General features: G+C 30.7%; 1 protein-coding gene across 4 annotated transcripts in view; it reads left to right on the top strand.

The window, feature by feature from the left end:
* The window catches only part of STXBP5 (syntaxin binding protein 5), a 191,881-nt gene that overhangs the window by 139,018 nt on the left and 30,509 nt on the right, over nucleotides 1-22,354 (top strand). The window contains exons 19-21 of one of the 4 annotated variants that reach the window (XM_031937649.1): nucleotides 14,115-14,177; nucleotides 19,076-19,135; nucleotides 19,235-19,282. In XM_031937649.1, the coding sequence (XP_031793509.1) occupies nucleotides 14,115-14,177; nucleotides 19,076-19,135; nucleotides 19,235-19,282 (171 nt within the window). Of the gene's footprint in view, nucleotides 1-14,111; nucleotides 14,178-19,075; nucleotides 19,136-19,234; nucleotides 19,283-22,354 lie in introns of all 4 variants that reach the window. The other 3 variants (XM_031937648.1, XM_031937651.1, XM_031937650.1) reach the window with 3 other exon arrangements.

Genomic DNA, 22,354 nt, shown 5'->3' with positions numbered 1-22,354 from the left:
AAACACTAGATTACTAGAATAATTTATTTCTACATGTCGTGAACCTAATCTGTTCCACTGATAAACAGCTCTTATTTCCTATCTTGTATCAGATTGTTTTGATGATTACCAGTGCCTATAACATAATTTAAATTCTGCTGCTGCAGGGCTGTCTTCCTTCATTCTTTCTTTTCATTGGTTTAATTAATTAATTAAAATAGCAATTGATATTCTTGACCTATTGTTCTTTTAGATGAATTTTATTATTTTCTAGCTTTATATAATATTTAATAGGCAGATTAATGTGGCACTGAATAAGTAAATTAATTGGTAGAATTGTCATTATTACTTGACTCAGCCAACCTATGAGCAGTTAATATTTCTCCAACTGTTTATGTAGTAAAAATGTTTTATAATTGTTCATATAATTCCTTAGTATGTCTTAGTGGTTAAAAATCCCAAGAAGTTTATACTATGAATATTTTTTTTTAATGTCTTTTTCTATCTCCTTCTGTTATTTATTGGTAATATATGGAAATGCTGTTTATTGGTTATTTATATATATATATATATACACACACACACACATATATATGTAATATATAGAAATGCTTGTGATTTATATGTATTTATTTTACATTTTTCAAATTTGCCAAAGTTGCAGTTGTTTGTTAGTTGTTTGTTTGTTTGTTTTTAAACGTTGATTCTCTCCATTATGTCATCTATAAAGAGTCAGTGATTCCAAATTGTTCTACAAATTGGTTGGATCAGTTTATGATACCACCATAAGTGTATTAGTTTCCCTATTTTGTTTCATTGTTTTTTATTATTGTTTCAGTTTTTTTTTTTCTTTTTAATTGCTTTAAGCTAGCATTCCTAGGACAATAATGAATAATAGTGATGATAGTGGACTTCCTTGTTTCACTCCTGTTCTAGTGGGAAGGCTTCTAGTTTATCCCCATTTAAGATAAATACTTGCTCTTTATTTTAGACCAATTGTGCTTTTAGTTTTCTTAATATAAAACTATATTTTATATGTATGAATTGCTATAAATCCCACTTGGTCATACTGTATGATCTTTGTGATTTTTTTTGTAATATCCTTCCTAGTGGGTTGTTGGGTTTTTTGTATATTTAAATTTTTTTGCAATATTCCTTAGAATAATTGGCTTACAGTTTTCTTTTTCTGCTTTTGATCTCTCTGATTTAGTAATTAAAGACATATTTGTGTCATAGAAGGAATTTTTAAAGATTTTTTTGCATGTTCTTTCAAATATTTTATATAATATTGTAATTATTATTTAAATGTTTGGCATAATTTCCTTGTAAATTCATCTGGTCTTAGGATTTTTTTCCTTAAGAAGCTCATTTATGACTTTCTTTTTCTAAGATAAGATTATTTAAATAACTCTATTTCTTCCTCTATTAATCTGGGAAATTAATATTTTTGCAAATATTCATCCATTTCACTTATTTTATCAGTTTTGTTGGCATATAACTAGGAAAAATAGTTTAAAATAATTGTTATAGGGGTAGCTAGGTTTCACAGTAGATAGAGCACCAGCCCTGAAGTCAGGAGAATCTGAGTTCAAATTTGATCTCAGACACTTAACACTTCCTAGCTGTGTGACCCTGGGCAAGTCACTTAACCCCAATTGTCTCAGCAAAAAAAATAATAATAATAATAATGATAATTGTTACATTTTATCTTCATTGGTGGTACATTTATTTCCCTTTTCATTTTTAATGCTACTAATTTGGGGTCCTTCTTTAATTGAATTAATCCAATGACTTATTTTATTGGCTTTTTTCCCCCATTATGGAACAAGCTCCTAGTTTTTACATTGTATATTACTTAAATGCTATCATTTCAACAAAATACACATTAAACAAAATACTTATTACTTAAATACTATCATTTCAACAAAATAAGATAATTAACCTTCATTTTTTTTGTAAAAAATTACACTGTAGTACTTTTATTTTGCCACCATTAGGAGCATATTAGAATTTTTAAATAATTATTAACATTAATAATAACATGTATTTGCATTTAATATGCAAAACTAAATTAGAAATAATGCCAGTATATTTTGAAACATTAATCATTTAAAAATTGAGTGTTTATTGATAATGATGTTTTATTTGTGAATGTTTCCAATATGCAAATAGCTTTTCAAGTACCTGAATTATTGGTCACAAGAGTGGGATGGCTTACTTCAAGAGAGAGATCTCACCTACATAATATACGATAACTTTTTGCAAAAAAAAAAAAAAAAAAAAAGAATTACCAATGTAGTGATGTCTCCCATGGAATAGTTGAAAAAAATTAAAATCATTATCTTACTGTTTAAGCTATAGTATAGGCATTTGACGATCTTCTAATATAGTTAAAATGGCTGATAAATTCTTGATGTAAGAGATAAATATTTTTTAGGAGGGAGAAGAGGGTAACAATGGGAAAGTCGTGAACTATATACTGAAATTCATACAAATATAGAAATTTCAGTTGGTCATGCATCTGATGGTTAAAACAAATCTTTTCATCTGGTAGTTCACTATGGAGAGAAAGCATGGTATAGTAGAAAATGTATGAGACATAGGTACAGATTAAACTTCTGGCTGAACACTTGTAAGTCTTTCTGAAAATGAGTTTTATTATTTGCTAAAGTAAATGTAATAATAACTTAAAATATATCTTTTGTTCTTCCAGATAGGTTTTATTTTTTTCTAGCTCTTTAAGATAATTTTTGGTAGTGTGATTGGCACTGATCAGATATATTAATTTAGGTAAATTGTCATTTTTGTTACATTGGTTTGATTTATTCATAAGTATTTGATGTTCTTTCCAGTTGTTTAGCTCCTGACTTCATTTGTGTGAAAAGTGTTTTGTAATTGTGTTCATGTAGTTCCAGAGTTTGTCTTGGCAGGTAGACTCCTAAACATTTTATACTGCTTACATTTTATTTAAAATGGAATTTCTCTTTCTGTCTCTTGCTGGTTATTTTTCTTGTTATATGTTGAAATGCTGATGATTTATGTTGATTTAGTGTATATTTTGCAACTTCGGTAAAACTGTTAATTTTTTCAACTAGTTTTTAGTTGATTCTGTTAAGTATACCATCATATCATTTGCATAAGTCTCTGAGGTCCAATTTGAACTCAGGTCCTCCTGATTTCAGGGCTGGTGCTCTATCCACTATACCATTTAGCTATCCCTTAATTTCTTTTTCTTCTCATTGCTATAGCTAACATTTCAATATAGTATTGAATAGTAGCAATGATAATGGGTATCCTCAATTCATCCCTGATCTTACTGAGAAGGCTTCTATCTTATCTCCCCATTATTTGGGGATTGTTTTGGATAAATAATATTTATTATTTTAAGGAAAGTTCCATTTATTCCTATGCTCTCAAGTATTTTAATGAGAATGGAAGCTATATTTTTTCAAAGACTTTTTCTGCATCTATTGAGATAGTAATATGATTTCTGTTGGTTTTGTTACTGATACAATCAATAATGTTGATAGTTTTTCTAATCCTGAACCAGCTATGCATTCCTGGTGAAAATTCTACCTGGTCAGTATATGATCTTTGTGATACATTTCTATAATCTCATTGCTAGTTAAATATATCATCAATATTGCATCAATATTCATTAAGTAAATTGGTTTGTGGTTTTCCTTCTCTGTTTTAACTCTCCTGGTTTAGGTGTCAGCATCATATTTATATCATAGAAGGAAATTGTTAAGACTTCTTTTGCCTGTTTTCCCAAATAATTTATATAATATTGAATTAAATATTCTTTAAGTGTTTGGCAGAATTCACTTGTGAACTCATCTAGCCCTGGGAAATTTTTCTTAGGACATTCTTTGATGGTTTATTCAATCTCTTTTTCTAAGATGGGATTGTTTAAGTATTCTGTTTCCTTTTCTGTTTATGTTTTTGTAAATATTCATCCACTTCATATTAACTTCTCTCTTTTGAGAATTGGATGCTATACCACATGTATGTGGAGTATTGATATTATTTCATTGTACTTTTTAGGAAGACATGGGTGTCTCTTTTAATTAGATCTCTTTTTGTTACTACCTCTGTTTTTTTGTTTTTGTTTTTGTTTGTTTTGTTTTTTACCTCACCTGAAACATAATAGATTCTGCTACAGTCATTTACCTTTACTCTATGTGTGTCTCTCCTGCTTTAAGTGTATTTTTTTATATACAACATATAGTGGGATACAAGTTTTTTTTATCTGCTATCTGCTTCCAATTTATTGTGGGGGGTAAGTTCATCCCATTCACATTTACACTTTTTATTACTAACTGGGTATTTTCTTCGGTTCTGTCTTTCCTCTTGTTTATCCTAATCGTTTCCTTTCACTGCTTTCCTCCTCACCATTGTTTTCTTCAAATTACCACCTCCCCCAATCTGCTCTCCCTTCTGTCACTCCTTTCATTTTTTTTGTCCCCCTCTACTCCTACTTCCCTATAGGATAAAATAGATTTCTATACCTGATTTTGTATATTATTCCCATTCTGATCCAATTCTAATGAAATTAAAATTCAAGCAATGCCAAACACTCCCTCCCATCTTCCCTGTAATGGGTTGTTGGTTCCTCTTCATGAGAGATAATTTATCTCATCTTACTTTTCCCTTTCTTCTGCTTCTAGTGTCTCCTCATCCTGTACTTTCTTTTTATATCATCCCATCAAAGTCACCTTATTTCTATACCCTTTATGTAATATATACTCCTTTTAATTGCTAATAGTAATACTATTCAAGTTACAGATATCATCTTTCTATGTAGGAATTCAAACAGTTTAGCCTTATTGAATCCTGCATATTTTCTTTCCTTTTTACCTTTTCATGCTTGCTCTAGAGTCTTGTGTTTGAAGATCTTTTGTTTTATTGTTGTTCAGCCTTTTTGTTTGTGCCTGTAGGATTGTGTTCAGTTTCACCATGTATGTCATTCTTGGTTTTAGTCTTTGCTCCTTTGCCTTCTAAGTAAAATCTGCTGAATACTGTGTAATCCTTAATGTGGCTTTACAATATTTGAGTTGTTTCTTTCTGGTTGCTTTGCAATAGTTTCTCCTTTACCTAGGAATTCCAAAATTTGACTATAATATTCCTGGGAGTTTTCAGTTTGGGATCTTTTTCAAGAGATGACTGGGTAGATTTTTTTTTTTCCAGTATCTATTTTACTCTTAGTTCTAGGATATCAGGGCAGCTTTCTTTGATAATTTTCAAGAGTACATTGTCCAGGTCCTTTTTTTTTCCCAGATAGTCCAGTAATTCTTATATTATCTCTCTTTACAGTATTTCTGATGTGGTAAAATAATTCAGAACTATATTATCCGTTTTCCATTTCAGTTTTTTTTTTCTGAGATATTTTTACAGCTTCTTTTACTTTTTCATACTTTTGACTTTTTGCAATTGATTCTTGATGTCTTGTCCAATTCTAATTTTAAGGAGTTTTTTTTAATTAGTTTTTTAACCTCCTTTTCCATTTTGCCAATTCTTTTATTAAAGAGAGAGAAGAAAACAAGCATTTGTTAGATGGGCCAGGCACTGTATTAAGCACTTTGAAAATATTATCTCCCCAGACTCATGACTCTAGGAGGAAGGAGCTATTATGATGTCTATTTTACCATTGAAGAAACAGAGGCAAGCAGTGACTTGATGGCTTGCTTGCTCAGGATCACATTGGTATAAGGATCTGAAGGCACGTTGGAACTCATCTCCTGTTGATTCCAGGCCCATTGTGTTAACTAACTGCCTGATTTTCTTTTCTTTTTTCTTTTTCCCATCTTTGTAAGTTCTTTTTTTAAAATAATAGCTTTTAATTTTCAAAATACATGCAAAGATAGTTTTCAAAATTAACCCTTGCAAAACCCAATATTATTCTAAGTTATTCTCCCTCCCTTCCACATGCTCCTCCTCTAGACAGCCAGTAATCCAACATATATTAAACATGTGCAATTCTTCTGTACATATTTCTGTATTTATCATGCTGCACAAGAAGAATCAGATAAAAAAGGGAAAAAATGAGAAAGAAAACAAAAACAAGCAAATGACAAAAAAAAGTGAAAAAACTATGTTGTGATCCACATTCAGTCCTGACAGACCTCTTTCTGGATGCAGATGTCTCTCTCCATCACAAGTCTGTTGGAATTGTTTTGATCATCTCATTGTTGAAAAGAGCCATGTTCATCAGAATAGATTATCATGTAATCTTGTTGCTATGTACAATGAATGTTCTCTTGAATCTACTCACTTCACTTAACATCAGTGCGTGTAGGTCTCTCCAGGCCTTTCTGAAATCATCTTGCTGATCATTTCTTATAGAACAATTATATTACGTAGCATTTATATACCATAACTTATTCAGCCATTCCCCAACTGTTAGGCATCCATTCAGTTTCCAGTTCCTTGGACTGACCAGTTCTTAAAAGGAATTTCTTCAGTAAAATTTTGTATGTCTCTTTGCAATTTGGGGGCTTCCTTTATCAAGCTATTGATTTTTTTTTCATGATTTTCTTATGTTATTCTCATTTCTTTTGCCATTTTTTTCCTTCTGTTTCTTATTTGATTTTTAAAGTCCTTTTGGGACTTGAGTTCTTTTTGGACCTAAGGCCAGTTCTAATCTTTCTTTGAGACTCTGAATGTAAGTATTTTAATATTGTTGTCCTCTTCTGAATTTATGTTTTTTTGGTCTTCCTTATCACCATAATACCTTTCTATATTCAGGTTCTTTTTTTTTTTTTTTTTTTTTTTTTCGTTTGGTTGCTTATTTCTTTTTAGCCCATTTTATTACTTTTAAAGTTGAGTTCTGTTCCTAAGGTGAAAAGGGCACTGTTCCAAGCTTCTTTTGCTAGAGATTATAGGCTCCGGCTACTAACCTAGTGTTGCATCAGGTCTGAAGGGACCCTGGTCATTTGCTTGATGCTCTGTTGAGATCCACAAAGTGGGAAGCTGATATTGCACCATGGCCATAGGTAGCCTGATCATTTGCTTGAGGCTGTGGGGGACTCTGGCTGTTCATCTGGTGCTGTGCTGGAGTCTAAAGGAGAGGGCCTGATAGTACATGGGAGGGAGAGTATGGACACTAGTCTGGTGTTTGCCTGTACCCAGGAGGGGTGGGAAATGCAGAAAGGGACTGATAACTTGCCTGCTGCTACATCAGAGCCCCAGGGCCTTGGTCACTGACTTGTGTTGGGGCTCATTGTCTCCCATTGGCTTGCTGAGATAGAGCCTGTTGTCTTGCTAGGACACTTGCTGCCTTGGAATGCACTTCCCTTTTACCTGCTGTCCTTTCAAGTTGTCTTGGGCTGGAAAATTGTTCCACTGCATTTTTTTTTGTCAGTTCTACCTTTCCAGAATTTGTTTTAAAGTGCTATTTTATGATTGTTGGAGGTGAATTTGGGAGAATTCAGGAGATTTTTCTGCTTCCTCTGCCATTGAAGCTCCTAGAAGTTTCTCCTCTTAGCCCTTATAAAATCTTAAAACAAAACATTGTTTGGTAGTCTAGAATTCATTGCTAGTTAGGTTGTTCTTGAAATTTTTTTCTTTTGCAGCATGTTTCTATATTTTATATTCATCCTCAGTTATCTTTCCTGGTATCTGTCCTGCATTTTTGATTTTGAAAATCAGAGCTCTGTCATGAATTCAAATGCAACCACAATTTTCTTTTTTGACATTACTCTTTGTGATGACCATGTATTTTAAAATCAGCCAGAGTCAGGAATTCAGGTTAAGGGAAAATCTTCAATTTTTATTCTCAGTAGAGGTGAAGAAGGATCGGAGGTGAAGGGGGGATCACGATCGCAATGTGTGCAGTTGCAACAGGAAGCTAGCCAGCAGTTTCTCCCTGCCACTCTTCCTGCCCCTCTGCCTCCACCCACCAAAACCGTCATTTCCTATACAACACATCAGGACTTGCACAAAGAGTGGGCAGGGGCCATTCTTTCTCCAAGCATATATATTAATAGTGTATGGTCCAATTACTATTTAGCCTCACGTGCTTGGGACCTCGGTATATCAACTCGACCTTCAGCCCAATACAACTCTTTTTCATTGCTAATATTTATATTAAATTTTTAGAATTTTGTTGTTAAGAGACTGCTATCTTTTCTGAATTCTTTAGCTTTCTTCCTTGAAGTTTTTGGAAATTTTGTTTTCCAGTATCTATTATAGGGTTGGATTATATCCAGCATATCAGTTATATGATTATATATTAAATGCGTACTTACTATGTGCAAGTTATTGCAATAGATTACAATACTACAATGCAATTACTGTTAAGTAAAAAAAATTCCTTGCTATAAGGAGTTTCCTTTTTAATAAGAAAGATAAGGATATATATGCAGAATAAATATACAGAAACCTAATACAAATCAATATAAAGTAGCTTGAGACTGAGGATACTAGCATTTGGAGAACTCATGAAAGATTTCTTAACAGAATGTGATGGTCCAGTTGTATTTTAAAGGATGAAAAGTATTCTAGGAGAAGGATGTGAAGAAGTAGTCCATTACAGGCATGGTAAATGACCAGTGTACATCCTAGAAGAAAAAAGGCTTAGTTTGGCTGATTTGCATAGTGAGAGAAAGAGTTATGTGGAATGACATTGAAAAAAATGGTTGGGACAGGTTTGTAAAGAGCTTTAAAAGTTAAACAGGAGCTTATGTGTGATTCTATAGACTATAAGAAATCATTCATATTTGAGAAAATGTGATCAGAGTTAAGGTTGTGGAAAACTACATTGGCAGCATTATAGAAGATTAAAATGGAAGAACTTGAGAAAGTAAAACCATTTAGAAAACAGTTATGATAATTTAAGTGAGAAACAAAGTACACCTGAATTAAAATGGTAGCTATGTGAGTAGAAAAATGGAGTCAGACAAAAAAGATGTTATGAAGGTGGAAATGTTAAATTTGACAACCAAAACATGAATTGTAAACCTAGTAACCTAGAAGAACAGAAATAAGGTAGTTTGGGAAAAGAGTTGGGGAAAAGCAATTAAGAAAGTTTGATAATCAAATCTCAGAAGAGATGGAGCTAGATATATAGATCTGAGAGTCACTGGAACAGAGATGATAAGTAAACCCATGGGAACTGAGAGAGAGTGTACAGAGAGAAAAAAGAACACCCACATTTAGGGGACATTATCTGGATGAAAAACCAGCAAAGGATGTTGAAATGGGGTTAAACAAGTAGAAACAGAACTAAAGGAGTATCATGAAATCTCAGAGAAGAGAGAATGCCCAAGAAGAGAGGATGATTAATGGGTTCAAATGCAGATGATATGTCAAAAAAAAGATGATATATGAAAAAATCAGATTTAGCAATTAAGAGATTATTGATCAACAATTGCTTGAGGAGGAGGAAAGTATTGGGGTCAGGAGATAAGATTTTTATCTTTCTCTGCCTGAGTAGTCTCAATAATAATTGATATTTCCAAGGGGGAAAATATGGACAGAAAGAAAGAAGATGGAATATAGATATGACATCTTAAATACTTTCATTCTATGGAAAACACAAATGCTAAAGAATGAGTAAATAAGTATACAGATTATGAATCAAGAGGAAAAGTTTAGAATAGATGGAAAGGGAAGGGAATCAATGATGAGAAGAAGGTAAAGATATCATTCTTAAGAAAAAAAACAACAAAAGAACTTACAGGGATGAAAGAGATAGGGAATTTTGTTTTAGCCACTTAAATAAGAAGAGAAAAATGACAAGAATTAAATAACTATTTTTTTAAAAGGAAAAATGGAATCAATAAATTAAGAAAAACCCCAAACCTAGGAAAAGGGTTGACAAGTATTGGAGTGTGGCAGTGAGGATGGGAAAGAAACAGTTTGTGGAAATAGGGTTATATCAAAGTAGATTTATGAGAACTTTTCTAGGCTCAAAATTTTGACATAATAAAGGAAGAGTGACCAAAAAGAACGTACCCCTCAAAAAAATACTAGAAACACAAGTAGAATAAATAAGAAACTTAATTTTATTTATTCATATTTATTAATAGATTAAATAATTGTACATTAAGACAAAAGAGAATGACAGGTTGAATAAGAAAACAAACCCAACTGATTTTTGTAGGAAATATTTATAAAGACATATAATAAAAGTGGGAGTCTAGAAAAAGATTACTATTAACTGAATTAAAAAAAAAAAAAGCGGTATTCCGGGTCACAGTATCAGACAAAGCCAAACAAAATTTCACAAAAATAAACAGATAAACAACTTATACTATGCTGAAAGGAACTACAGATACTAAATTAACACCAGTTTTAAACTTTAAACAAGTTTAAGTGGCATGGCATCTAAATTCGGAAAAGAAAAGTTCACTGACTCACAAGAAGATAGAAGTAATAATAATAAATATTAACATCTTTCCAAGTTGGACAAATCTAATACAAATTGGGTGGGATGGGGTGTGTGAATTGTCATTTCTAAGAGAGAATCAAAATAACATTATTACATTAGAGTCATGTTACAGTGTATCCAGTTGTAGCTGATAAGACCAGTGTGAGCTCAAAATGCTCTACCACAGGTCAGGCACAAAGAGCCCATGTGAACATTTGAGGTGTATTCTCTAAATCTGCTCATTTGTATTTGTTTTGAGCTACTTCAATTCTGCTTTTTATAGAGTACAACACATTCTTTGATGAGGGCACACCATGCTGGCAAGTCCTGTGTCAGTATCTCTTTTGTCACACAATCAATTCCAAAGTTCAAACAAAAGAGAAAATATAAAATTGAACAAGTTATTATATGTTAAAACTAAAAGACTCATGGAGCCTTCTCAATGGGACTGGTAAAAATAATACTTATTGCTCACTAATATATGGCACTTGTATAAAAATTGACCAGATATTAGAATTCAGAGAAAAATATATATAAGAACAATTATACTAAATATATCCTTTGCAGACTATAACATAAGAAAATTAGAAAAAATTTCACAGAACATGAATAAAAGACATGGTCTTAAATGGTAATCTAATAGTAAAATCCTACATAATGAATGGATTAAGAAACAACAAAGATCATAGGAATTATAAATATTATTGTGAAAGGAATAATAATTACCAAACAAAATATCAAAATTTCTTGATGCAACTAAGTTAGTCTTCATGGGAAGAATTAAGTCCCTAAAACACATATTAACAAAATGAAAAAGAAGATTAATGAAATAAATTGCATCTTCCCCTAACTGCTCCAATTTTTTAAAAATAATGACTCTAAACAAATTTTAGAGCATCAGAATGCTCAAAAAACAGAATAGAAAATCTTCCTGCAGAAGGCAACTTAGAATATCAATAGAAGTGTGCAGTCCCAGTGTAGGCTGCAGCAGCTCAGCTCAGCCTGGCCCCATGCCAGCAAAGCAGGAACTGACCTAGGCAACTCTCAATCAGCACAATAGTGACTTCCAGACCTCTCACTGCAGAGACATTAAAGAGAACTTGAAGGTTCATGGCAACAGTGTAGGAGGCCAGCATGGAATCCCAGCACAGGCTGTGCCTGTGTGGCCTATCCCCAACCCCAGCCCTGGCAAAGCAGGCCTCTGTTGCTTTAGCACATTAGATCTTACAGCTATAGTGAGGTGGGGACACTCCTAAGGCAGAAAAGAGGGCTTGTTGTCCATTCCGGATCTCTGAAAAAAAGCTGCACAAAACCCCAGAAGCTTAGAACAGTGCACCCTTCACCCTGGAAATAGAGCCATATTTTAACAAAGAGTTAAAAGTTGAGTAATATCTAGCAAAATGAGCAAATTGTAAAGAAAGTTTCTGACCATTGAAAGTTTTTTAACCATGGTAACAAGGAAGCTCAAAACACAAGATGATAACAAAGCCAAAGTTTCTACATCCGAAGCTTCCAAGAAAAATAAAAATTGGATTCAGGATATGGAAGAGCTCAAAAGGGATTTTGCAAATTAAATTAAGAGAGATAGAGGAAAAATTAGGAAAAGAAATGAGAGGGGTGCAAAACGAAATACAAAAAAAAAAAAAACTAATGAAGAGAAGAATGTCTTCAAAAGCAAAATTGACCAGTTGGGAAATGAGGTACAAAAGCTCACTGAGGAAAATAATTCCTTAAAAATTAGAATTGAGAAAATGAAAATTAATTAGTTTATGAAAAATATATAATAAAGTAAAACCAAAAAAAATAAAGAATTTGAAAAAATATGAAATATCTCATTGGAAAAACAACTGACCTGGAAAATGGGTCTATGAGAGATAATATGAAAATTATTGGTCTAACTCAAAATCATGATCAAAAAGAGAGCCTGGACATCGTCTTTCAAGAAATTATTAAGGAAAATTGTCCTGGTATTCTGGAACCAGAAGGTAAAATAGAAATTGAAAGAATTCGCTTCCTGAAAGAGATCTATAAAAATTCCCAGGAATATTATATCCAAATTCCAGAACTCCCAGGTCAAGGAGAAAATATTGCACACATCCAGAAAGAATCTATTCAAATATAGTGGAGCCACAATCAGGATAACATAAGATTTAGCTACTTCTATATTCAAAGACTGGAGGGCTTGGAATATGGAGAGAGCAATGGAGTTAGGATTACAACCAAGAATCATCTACCCAGCAAAACTGAGTTTAGCCCTTCAGAGGAAAAGGTGGACATTTAATAAAATAGATTTTCAAACATTTATGATGAAAAGACTAGAGCTAAATGGAAAATCTGATTTTTAAATACAGAACTCTAGAGAAGCATAAGGAGGTAATCAGGAAAGTTGAAATCATAAGGGACTTAATTAGGTTTATCTGTTTACATTCCTACATGGGAAGATTATACATATAACTTATCAGAACTTTGTCATTATTATGGTAATTTGAAAGAATATCTATAGACAGCACAAGTGTAAGTTGAATATGAAGGGATAATATTTTTTTTTTTAAGATGAAATTAAGAGGTGAGAGAAGAATGTACTGGGAGAAAGAGAAAAAGTGGAATGGTTTTAATTATTTGCCATAAAAAAAGAGGAAAGAAAACACTCTTACAGTGGAAGGAAAGTGGGGCAAAGAGGGGAAATAAGTAAACCTTAATCATCAGAATGAGCTCAAAGAGGAAATAATAGACACACCCAATATGGGAATAGAAATCTATCATATTCTGCAGGAAAATTGGAGGGGAATAAGATAGGAGAAGGGAGGAGGAAGATAAAAGAATGCAAAATACTTTTGAGAATGGGTAGGGTAAAAAGGGAAAAAGAATAAATAGGGGGAAAATAGAGTAAGCAATGGTAACTTTTCAAAGAATTTTAAAACAAGTTTCTCTGATACGGCCCTATTTCTTAAATATAGAGGAAATAGAGTCAAATTTATTAAAAATTAAGAGCCATGCCTCAGTTGATTAATGATCAAAAGATATGCTCTATGCCCATAGGACTATAAATTCTTGCATATCTTTTCACCTAATAGTACTACTACTAGGCATGAATCCTAAAATATTTTTTTAAAAAAAGGAAAAGAACCTGTATTTACAAATATATTTATAGCAGCTTTCTTCTAACCACCAAATCCCAAGCTTTTAATAAATGGTATCTTATTATGTTGTATATATAAAGTATACTCAACTTAAAAAATATATTAATATAACTGTCTATAATATGATTTCATCTATGTAGAAAGCTCCTTAGTGAAAAAATTGTCTCTCTACCAATTCAAATTATCATCTGTTCTACAATTTATAGTCTTAGAAAATTGGCAGTAGTCCTCAGACATTAGTTGACTTATCCAGAGTCACACAAGCTAATGCATGATGGGACTTGAACCCAGTTTGTCTTAACTCAGGAACCAACTTCCTATCTCTTATCCTTACTGCTTCTACAACTATTTTTTAAGACTGGTAAAATGATAAATTGTACTTTTGCCTACAATGTGATATCCTGTTATTTTTTATATATTCAACACAGTTCATAAATAAATCATTAGTACAAAAATAGTAATGTTGGCATAGTTACTTTCTACTAATTTGTCTATCAGCTAAAAACAGGGAAAAACTAGGAACTAAATTATTTTGAACAATAATGTTACTTGCATGTGTGTATTACAACTTATATTATAATTTGTAATTGTAACTTGTATTATATATTTATATTTTTCAGCAGGTCTCTGTGATATTAATGAAGGGACTGTAGTGCCAGAGGATCGTTGCAAGTCCCCCACTTCTGGTAATTGTAGTTTTTCTCCTCTTTGATAAATATGATTGTATATGTAATGATACCAATAATCATTATGGTTTATCAATTATATACCTGTTTTAAAGAAACAGGTCTACAGGAGCATTGTATGTATAATATTTGGATATGTGTGATACTTGATTTAGCATTTCCTTAAGATGGGTTCTGCATTTGATTTGTGAAGTGAGTATATGTACTCATACATACACAAATGTGTATGTGTACTTATATATATGGGTACAAATTTGTAACTTTTTTAGTATCATTGGTTTCTTTTATGATCTAATGTAGTTTATTTTATTCATTTCAAAACATTCTGAGTACATGCAACAAAAATAATTTAGAACTCCTTCCTGAAGATGTTTCATTTTGATTAGATTGAAAAGGAATGTAATTTCTTTTACTAGGAAATCCACATCACTTAACTAGTACAAAGATCGTAGAATAACATGCTCAATTTTGGAATATTTTATTTCCTTTGAAATAGTCATTCTCTTGCTTTTTATAGATTATAATGAGCTCCAGTATTTTTGATAAAATAGTCGTTCCTATTATTTTATGGTGATATGGAAAGGAGAGTTAAAGTCTTATGGATAATAGTTTATTTTCCTACAGTCTGTAAATGAATGTTTTTCCTTTTCAGTGAAAAGGCCATTAGCACTTAAATTACCTTTGATGTTAATTAAATTTAAAGGATTTTTAAATGAAAGTTTATAAGATAAAAGGGCAAATCTATTATGTAGCCAGCATAAAATGATTTCTCATCTCTTTTTGATCCATGATTCTATGTGCCTTATTTCTTTGTTGAGATTTTTGAAGAACATTGTGCATGGAGTCCTCCATCCTTACTCTTTAGTTTTAGGTTAAGAAGAAATGAAGTTAATGAATTAGTGATTCAGAATAGGGAGAAAAATATATATGTACATATGTGTGTATGTATGTAACAACAGTTAACTACTATATTTTATTAAAAGGTCTTGACTGTGAGTAGTCTTCAGTTTTCTAAAATATTAATATTTCTCTCGTGTGTTTATTTTATAATCAATGGTTTAGCTATGGAATCTTTTAGGCTTTGAGAATAATGTAAATAGTATATTCAAAAGCTAAATCTGAATTTATTTTCAGTGAAATGAAATGCAGAATATAAAACATATATATTTATATATATTGTAATGTTTAAATGTATAAAATAAATATGTTTATATTTCATATAAAATATGAAATGCAGAATATGTCTTAGAAACATTAAAATTATTAAAAATTGGTATGATACACACAAACTTCCTACTGCCTGTTGAATATCACAAAATTCTGAATGCCATGATTTATTACAAAATTAACCAAAACAAAGTTTATTCTATCTATTTTAAATGTTGAGTGAATAGTTTGGAGTAAGAAAGTGTCAAGACCATAAAACAAATTATGCTTCATATATTAAACTCAGTGTCTTATTTAAGAAAAAGTTAAATAGACATTGAAAAATTTGGAAAATATTCTAATTTGGCCCTCTCAATGTAACATTGTAGATAAAGGTCTCTCCTCAAAGTTAAAAAGGCATTCATCCTGCCTTTGACATATATACAGTATGATCTTAGCACATCACTTAACCACTCCATTCCCCTAGTAAACATTCAAAAAACAGTAAATTACAAATTAGTTGCTAATCTATATTGGGGGAAGGAATTTCCTCACTGAGAGTTTTTCACCCTGGTGAAATCACAAATCTAGGTTCTCTCAAACTCCTACATGTCCACAAAAGGCCTTAGCAATCAAATGACAATACCTTAAATAAACCAACATTGTTTCATTAAGAATTTACCAATTTGACACAAAGTAAGGGAAATCTAATTAAAATGATTAGAAATAATGAAAGTTAATGATAATTTTTGTTAAAATTAACATCATATGACTGCATCTGATATACAATAAATTGCTACAGAATTACTTATTTACCATGAAAGTTTAAAAAAAAAAAAACTTTTCTAATACCTCTTCAAAAGTTTATAGACTTCTATCCATATTTCATTGCATTTAACAAACATTTGGTTTATATGAAAAGGTTCATGTCAAGTGTTTTTATTCATGGAATTCTGAATATGTCTTCTCTTTGGCTGAATCCCAAATATAAAGTAGGTAGGAAAAATTAAAGAATGAATGAGGAAATTGCTTCTCGGATAGAGTGATAAAAAGTTTGTTATCATCGATGAGTCTTGAACCAAGGATTTCCTGGCTTTCTGAATGACTCTCCATACATTGTGCCATTTTGAATAGGAAATGTGATAATATAAATCATTTCTATTTCATAAATTATTTGTTTAAAAGCAATTACCTTTTATATCACTCTTAACTACTATGAGAATTCAGCTCTCTTTACAAGTTCATTGTTTTTTTTCCATAAGCCACAAGGCATTCCATTGTGGTATCGAATAACATTAACTAGTAAATTAGTGCATATTGCATTCAAGTAATGAAAAGAATGAAGCAAAAGAGTGAGGCTAGTGAAGAATATAAAATGAAATTTGAGAAATTGGAATTATACATAACTTAGATTGATATTTGTATGTCCTTGTGATGTAATACAAAAGGGACAGAAGTGAAATTTAATTCTTTTTAAGTTACTTTAAATTCAGATTTTTAAAAATTTTAATTATTCCAGTAATTAATAACATTTTCTTCTGTTTTCATACAAAAAATTCAAATATTCTTTATATTTTAGTACTATATGCTCTTGTTTCTGAAAAATGAATGCTCTCCTTTGTGTATCTACTTTATTCAGCAACAAGAATATGTAATTTGTTTATAATTTCAGCTTAAAATGATTCATTCATTTCTGGGAACTTTAGTTGTATTTCTCTAAAATCTTAAGTTCTTACATATAAGCTTTCTATCAAATTATACAATGAAATGTGATAAATTCACTATACCTTTTACTTTTAAATTTGAACATTTCAAAATAGTGGAACATTTTAATACAATTTTTGAATTATCTCAATCATATAGGACTATAACTCTCAACATTTTCGGGGGGGAATATAACTTTAGTTTTGCATAACTACATAATATGTGTTTATATGTGTATGCACTCAAATATAGCAGTAATTTCACTCTCCTTAAAAGAACATATCGCAGAATTTTGTATTTGCTGTTGATATTAAAACCTAGGCAATGCAAAATGCAAATCTTCCAGGATGTTGATTTTTGTCCTTTTTAAAAAATGAGATTTTTAAGTGTGCTTTTGTTATATTATAATCTCATAACCACTAGGACCTAAAGTCAAGATTCTGTTTTGAAAATTATCCTTTTCCCAGTATAAAGATGATTATATTTATTAATACTCAGTGAATAAGGTAATTTTAAAAAGAGGAAAAATAGCAGAAAAGTCAGGGAACATATGCTACCCAGATAGTATTTTTTATCTGTAGTGTAATCATAAATAAAAAAACAAATTTCATTTGTAAATACTTTTATTTGAATAAAAAAGAAGTAAAATATTTTCTTGTGTTTATAGTTAAAATGTATATTTGTTACGTGTGAGTGTACAAGAGAGGAGTTATTTTTGAATACTGGCAACTAGAATCTGGTTTGGGTGATACTCATAGTAACAGTTTTGTATAAAAGAGAAGCCTTGGTGAAGATGAGAGAGAAAATTTAAAACAATAAAGTAAAAATGGAAGATCTGAAAAATAGAATTATCTAGACAATTTATCTAATAGTTATTAGCAATAATAGAATTTAAGACTATCACTTTATTTATTAGAATAAATTCAAGCATTAACTATGACAGGAAATTCTTTAATTCTGAAAATTTTGAAGGTAACTATAAATTGGAAATATAATTTGATCAAATAATTATTTGTGTTTCATTGAGTTTTCTATATTTAATCCCATTTTTTGTAGATTTTCCTAAAAAGACAAAGGAGTTATATTTTAATTATATTTTATTTTATATTTTTTATTATATTTTAATACAGAATTCTAAATAGAGATTTCTGTAACATATGCAAGCACCATACTTAATTGTCAATAAGTCTTAAAGCCTATGAGCCATTCCAATAACTCACTCTTCCTCAATCCTCATATCTGATCAGTTACCAAATCTTACTGATCCTGCCTCTTATAGCTCTTGAATCCATACCTTTCTCTCTGATCATGGACCTAATGCACTGATACAGGAATTCATTTCTAAATGCTTGTTCACTGATTGACCAGTTGAAATTTCTGAGGTAGCTACCTGAAGACTGCCTACTTCTTCTCACCATCATCCATGAATTTACTAAACCGGTATTCCTGAGGCACAAAGTTTTACTTCTCTTCTTTGCTTTGTAAAGACTTTCTTATGTACTTGGAATACTCTTTTTTTTCTACCTCTACTTTTAGGAATTTTTTAACTACCTTCAAGGTTTAGCACAAGTTTCACATCCTAAAGTTTCTCCCAACAATTCTCCCCTATACTTTTTTTTGTCTCCTTCCCCCCGCTGAAACTATTTAGTTACTATTTTAATATAGAACTTGATTTTGATTATCTGTAATCATATTTTCTACTCCCAGTAAATTATGAGCTATGAGTTTCAGGTACTATGACTTTTTTCTTTGCTTTTCCAATCATTAATATAGTGCTTTATATATTAAAAGCCTATTAAATGCTTAGATTGAATTGAATCTTGGTTTAAGATTTAATTCTGGTTACTATTATTGTAATAATAATGCTAGGAATATTGCAATACTAACTAAATAAAAGTTCTCCTACTTTCTGCAAATCATACTGTAAAAATTTAGAGGTTATTTTGGGTGGTTGTTTTTCTTTATTATAAATCTACCTTTGGTAAAACTTCAGTATTTATGAATGATTACCATTCTGCATGTTCACTTCATTGTCTTCATTTATGTAGGTTCTACGTCACCAAACAATTCTGATGATGAACAAAAAGTGACTAATTTTATAGAAAAGGGTATAGTATGTTATTTAAAGCATTTCTTTATTTTATTTATACTTCATTTAATTTTCTTTGAATAGATTTTGACATTTTATTTCAAAATGTTATTTCCAGTGAAGACCAAAAGCAGAAAATTTTCCAAGATGGTAGCCAATGATATCGGTAGGAAATAGAAAATTCTCTTTTTTGTTCCTAATCCAGTGCCTTGCTATATACACAATGCTAACCCCACTTTAAAAAAAATTATCAAATGGAATTTCATTACCTTCTTTCTGTATTAATTTATTATTCTTTGTGATAAATAATAATCTTTTGAACTACTTCTAAACTCATTGGGCTTATTATCAAAAAAATCAATTACATGTGGAATGCAGCTTTTTCTTTAATTTAGTGTGAATTTTTCTGTTTTTAAATGTTTAAAAATATAGCAGGGTTCAATTTATTCAATAAGCAGCATGTTTTCACAAAAACATCAATTTTTAGCTGTTCTTATGTCCATTTTTTTCTTTCAGTTATTTCCCCTACTTTTTTTTTAAAGGTCACTTGTGTGTGTGTGTGTGTGTGTGTGTGTGTTTTAACAGCAGTAATTTTCAATCTTTGGATTCAGTAATTTTGTCTTTAGATCCTTTTGGTTCAAAGGAAATTTTATAGCTATGACATATATCTATTTGCCCCAGCTTTATTTTTGTAGTTCATAAATTTGAAAGTCTTCCAATTCTGGAGAAGAAATAAATTTCTTTTTACTAGAGTTTTGTTTTTCTCCCAAAAAAATTGGGGCTAATTTCTGAACAATAAGATATCAAAGATTTTTTTTTTAACTCAAGTATAAGCCTTAAAAATGTCTACATGGAATTTTCATAATTCATTTGAAATTTAATTCATGTTGCAAACAAATATAAATTAAACCCTGTTATGGTCCTGTGGGAGAATATTATTGGGATGCAAAAGGGGAAAAATCTGTGGTTTCTTTTGGAAAAGGAGCTTTTCTTTAATGGTATTGCAAAAATGTATTTTAATCTTTCTATGACATTGGTGGTTTCTTAGTGAATCAATAATAATTATTAAACCATTAAAATTGTATACAGGAAATCTATAGTACAACTTTTTTCCTTGTTCTGTTTTGTAACATGTATAGTAACCTTCCTCAGTAATAATCTATTTGCTGAAACTCATACAAGATTTTCATATATAGCTTAGGAAATACACTTTGGGGAAATTAGATTATTTTGGTAGTTTAATTATTAATGAAAGATAATATATAGATATGTTCTTTTGATTGTGTTATTTAAAATAATGTTGAGATTAAAAATGGTTTCACATGTTTTACTCAGCAAATTTCTTGTCAGTTTGAGAGTTTTTAATTTAGAGATCAAGTACAAAATTCACAAAGTATTCATAAGTTGCCATGGAAATAGCACTTGATTTTGCCAAATAAAGATGCTTATTTTGCAGTAGCTGAGGATAAAGCATAGTTCCTAGAATCATCAGAAATATCAATTGAACCAATGTTCTTAATTTCCCTAAAATAACTTCTGGCAGGACATGATTTTTTTTTCCAATGTTGCTATTAATGCTATTATTAGAAAATGAAGGTAAGACATAATATATCTTTTTGTCTGGATCCCAATTGTCTCTTAAAATAGACTTCCCTTCTACCACATCCTGTATTCTGGAGTTTCAAATCCTTGATTTGTAAAACTTTTCCTCCTTGTTCTTTGAATATAGACCCATCTTATTATTATCCTTACCATGTTTTACCACTCTGTCATTTTTATTGCTTTGGTATCATCTACTCTACTACTATGATTAGCAAAGAACCTTTTTTCAATGACCTTTTACATCATAGCTTCCAAGAACACTTCTCTTTGATAAATAGTAACAAAATAGTAATAAAGCAGAAATCCCACAGAATGGCCAGGAAGAGATTTTTTTAGTGATCTGCTTTGTATTTTCATTTTTATACGTTGTTTGGAGAAAAGGAATTTTTAAGAAGCATTTTTATTTGTCAAAGAATCAATAGCATAGAACAAGATATAAAAAGGAACTTCAGTGGCTATCTAGTCCAACTTTCTCTGACTTGAAGATCTTGAATAAATATTAGTTAAATAACTGGGAAAGAGGAGATGACAAAATCAAGATTTGAAATTGCCTCACTATATCAAAACAATATGAAATTTGATAGAGTTTTACATTTAATTTAAAGAAATGTCAAATCAAAAGGAAACCTAGATTAGCAGCAATTACATATGGTGAATTTGTAAGAATTCTGGTTATTCACAAAAATATAAATTATTTAATATTCTAAACCTAATGTAATTTAAGCAGTATGGATAGAAAAATAATGTCTAAATTATAGGAAGATAGCTCCATTAAAAATTTTACTAATGTCAATAGTTAGAATATTCTGTCCCTTTATGTATACATAATGTGAGAAACATTAGCAATCTACGTATCATCTAGAAAAACCACCAGAATAGCTAGAGACCTAGAAATGTTGCCATTTAAGAAACATGAAAGAAATGGATGTATTTAATATTGGTGAAAAATAAGACTAAGAGATGAGAGAATTGTCTTTAAATAATTGACTATTAACAAGGAAGATGGATGGAACAGACATTCTCTGTCTTATTAAGGGACATTGTGAAAGAGAAGACTAATCTGAAAGTTTAAGACCTGGGTTTTCGTCTTTACTTTATTATTTATTCCTCATTTGGATCTGAATGAGTCACTTGGTCATCTAACTCCCAGGGTTGTTTTCTATATGCTCATCACTATGTCTGGCTCATAATAAGTATTTAATAAACCCTTCCTCTCTTATCTTTCCCCATCTCCTTTCTTCCACTTTTTTTCCCCTCTCTCCTTCCCTGCTTCTTTCCTTCCTTCCTTCCTTCCCTAACTTACTCCCTCTCTCCCTACCTTCCTTTCTTCACTTCCTTCTTTTTCCCTCACCATCTTTTTACTCTTCTTCCCATTATCCTTCTTCATTCCCTTATTCCATGGAAAACAGAAGCTGAATGACTATTTGTGTGGGATGCTTTAAAAGGGATTATTATTCTGAGTGGGAATTAATAAAAGATGATTTTCAAGTCTAAAATTCTATAATTTTATCAATAAATATTTTACAAGACAGGAATACTTTGACAACTTAGAAAAATATTTTCTTTATGATTAATTTCCTTTTAAGGATAATTATAAAGAGAAATTTGTATTTTTTTTAAGTATAGAAGATTTATC

Source organism: Sarcophilus harrisii, chromosome 4 (assembly GCF_902635505.1).
Source record: "Sarcophilus harrisii chromosome 4, mSarHar1.11, whole genome shotgun sequence".
In the NCBI taxonomy this organism is placed as follows: Eukaryota; Metazoa; Chordata; class Mammalia; order Dasyuromorphia; family Dasyuridae; genus Sarcophilus; species Sarcophilus harrisii.
The sequence above is the reverse complement of the archived record's forward strand: the minus strand, read 5'-3'. Positions and strand labels throughout refer to the sequence as shown.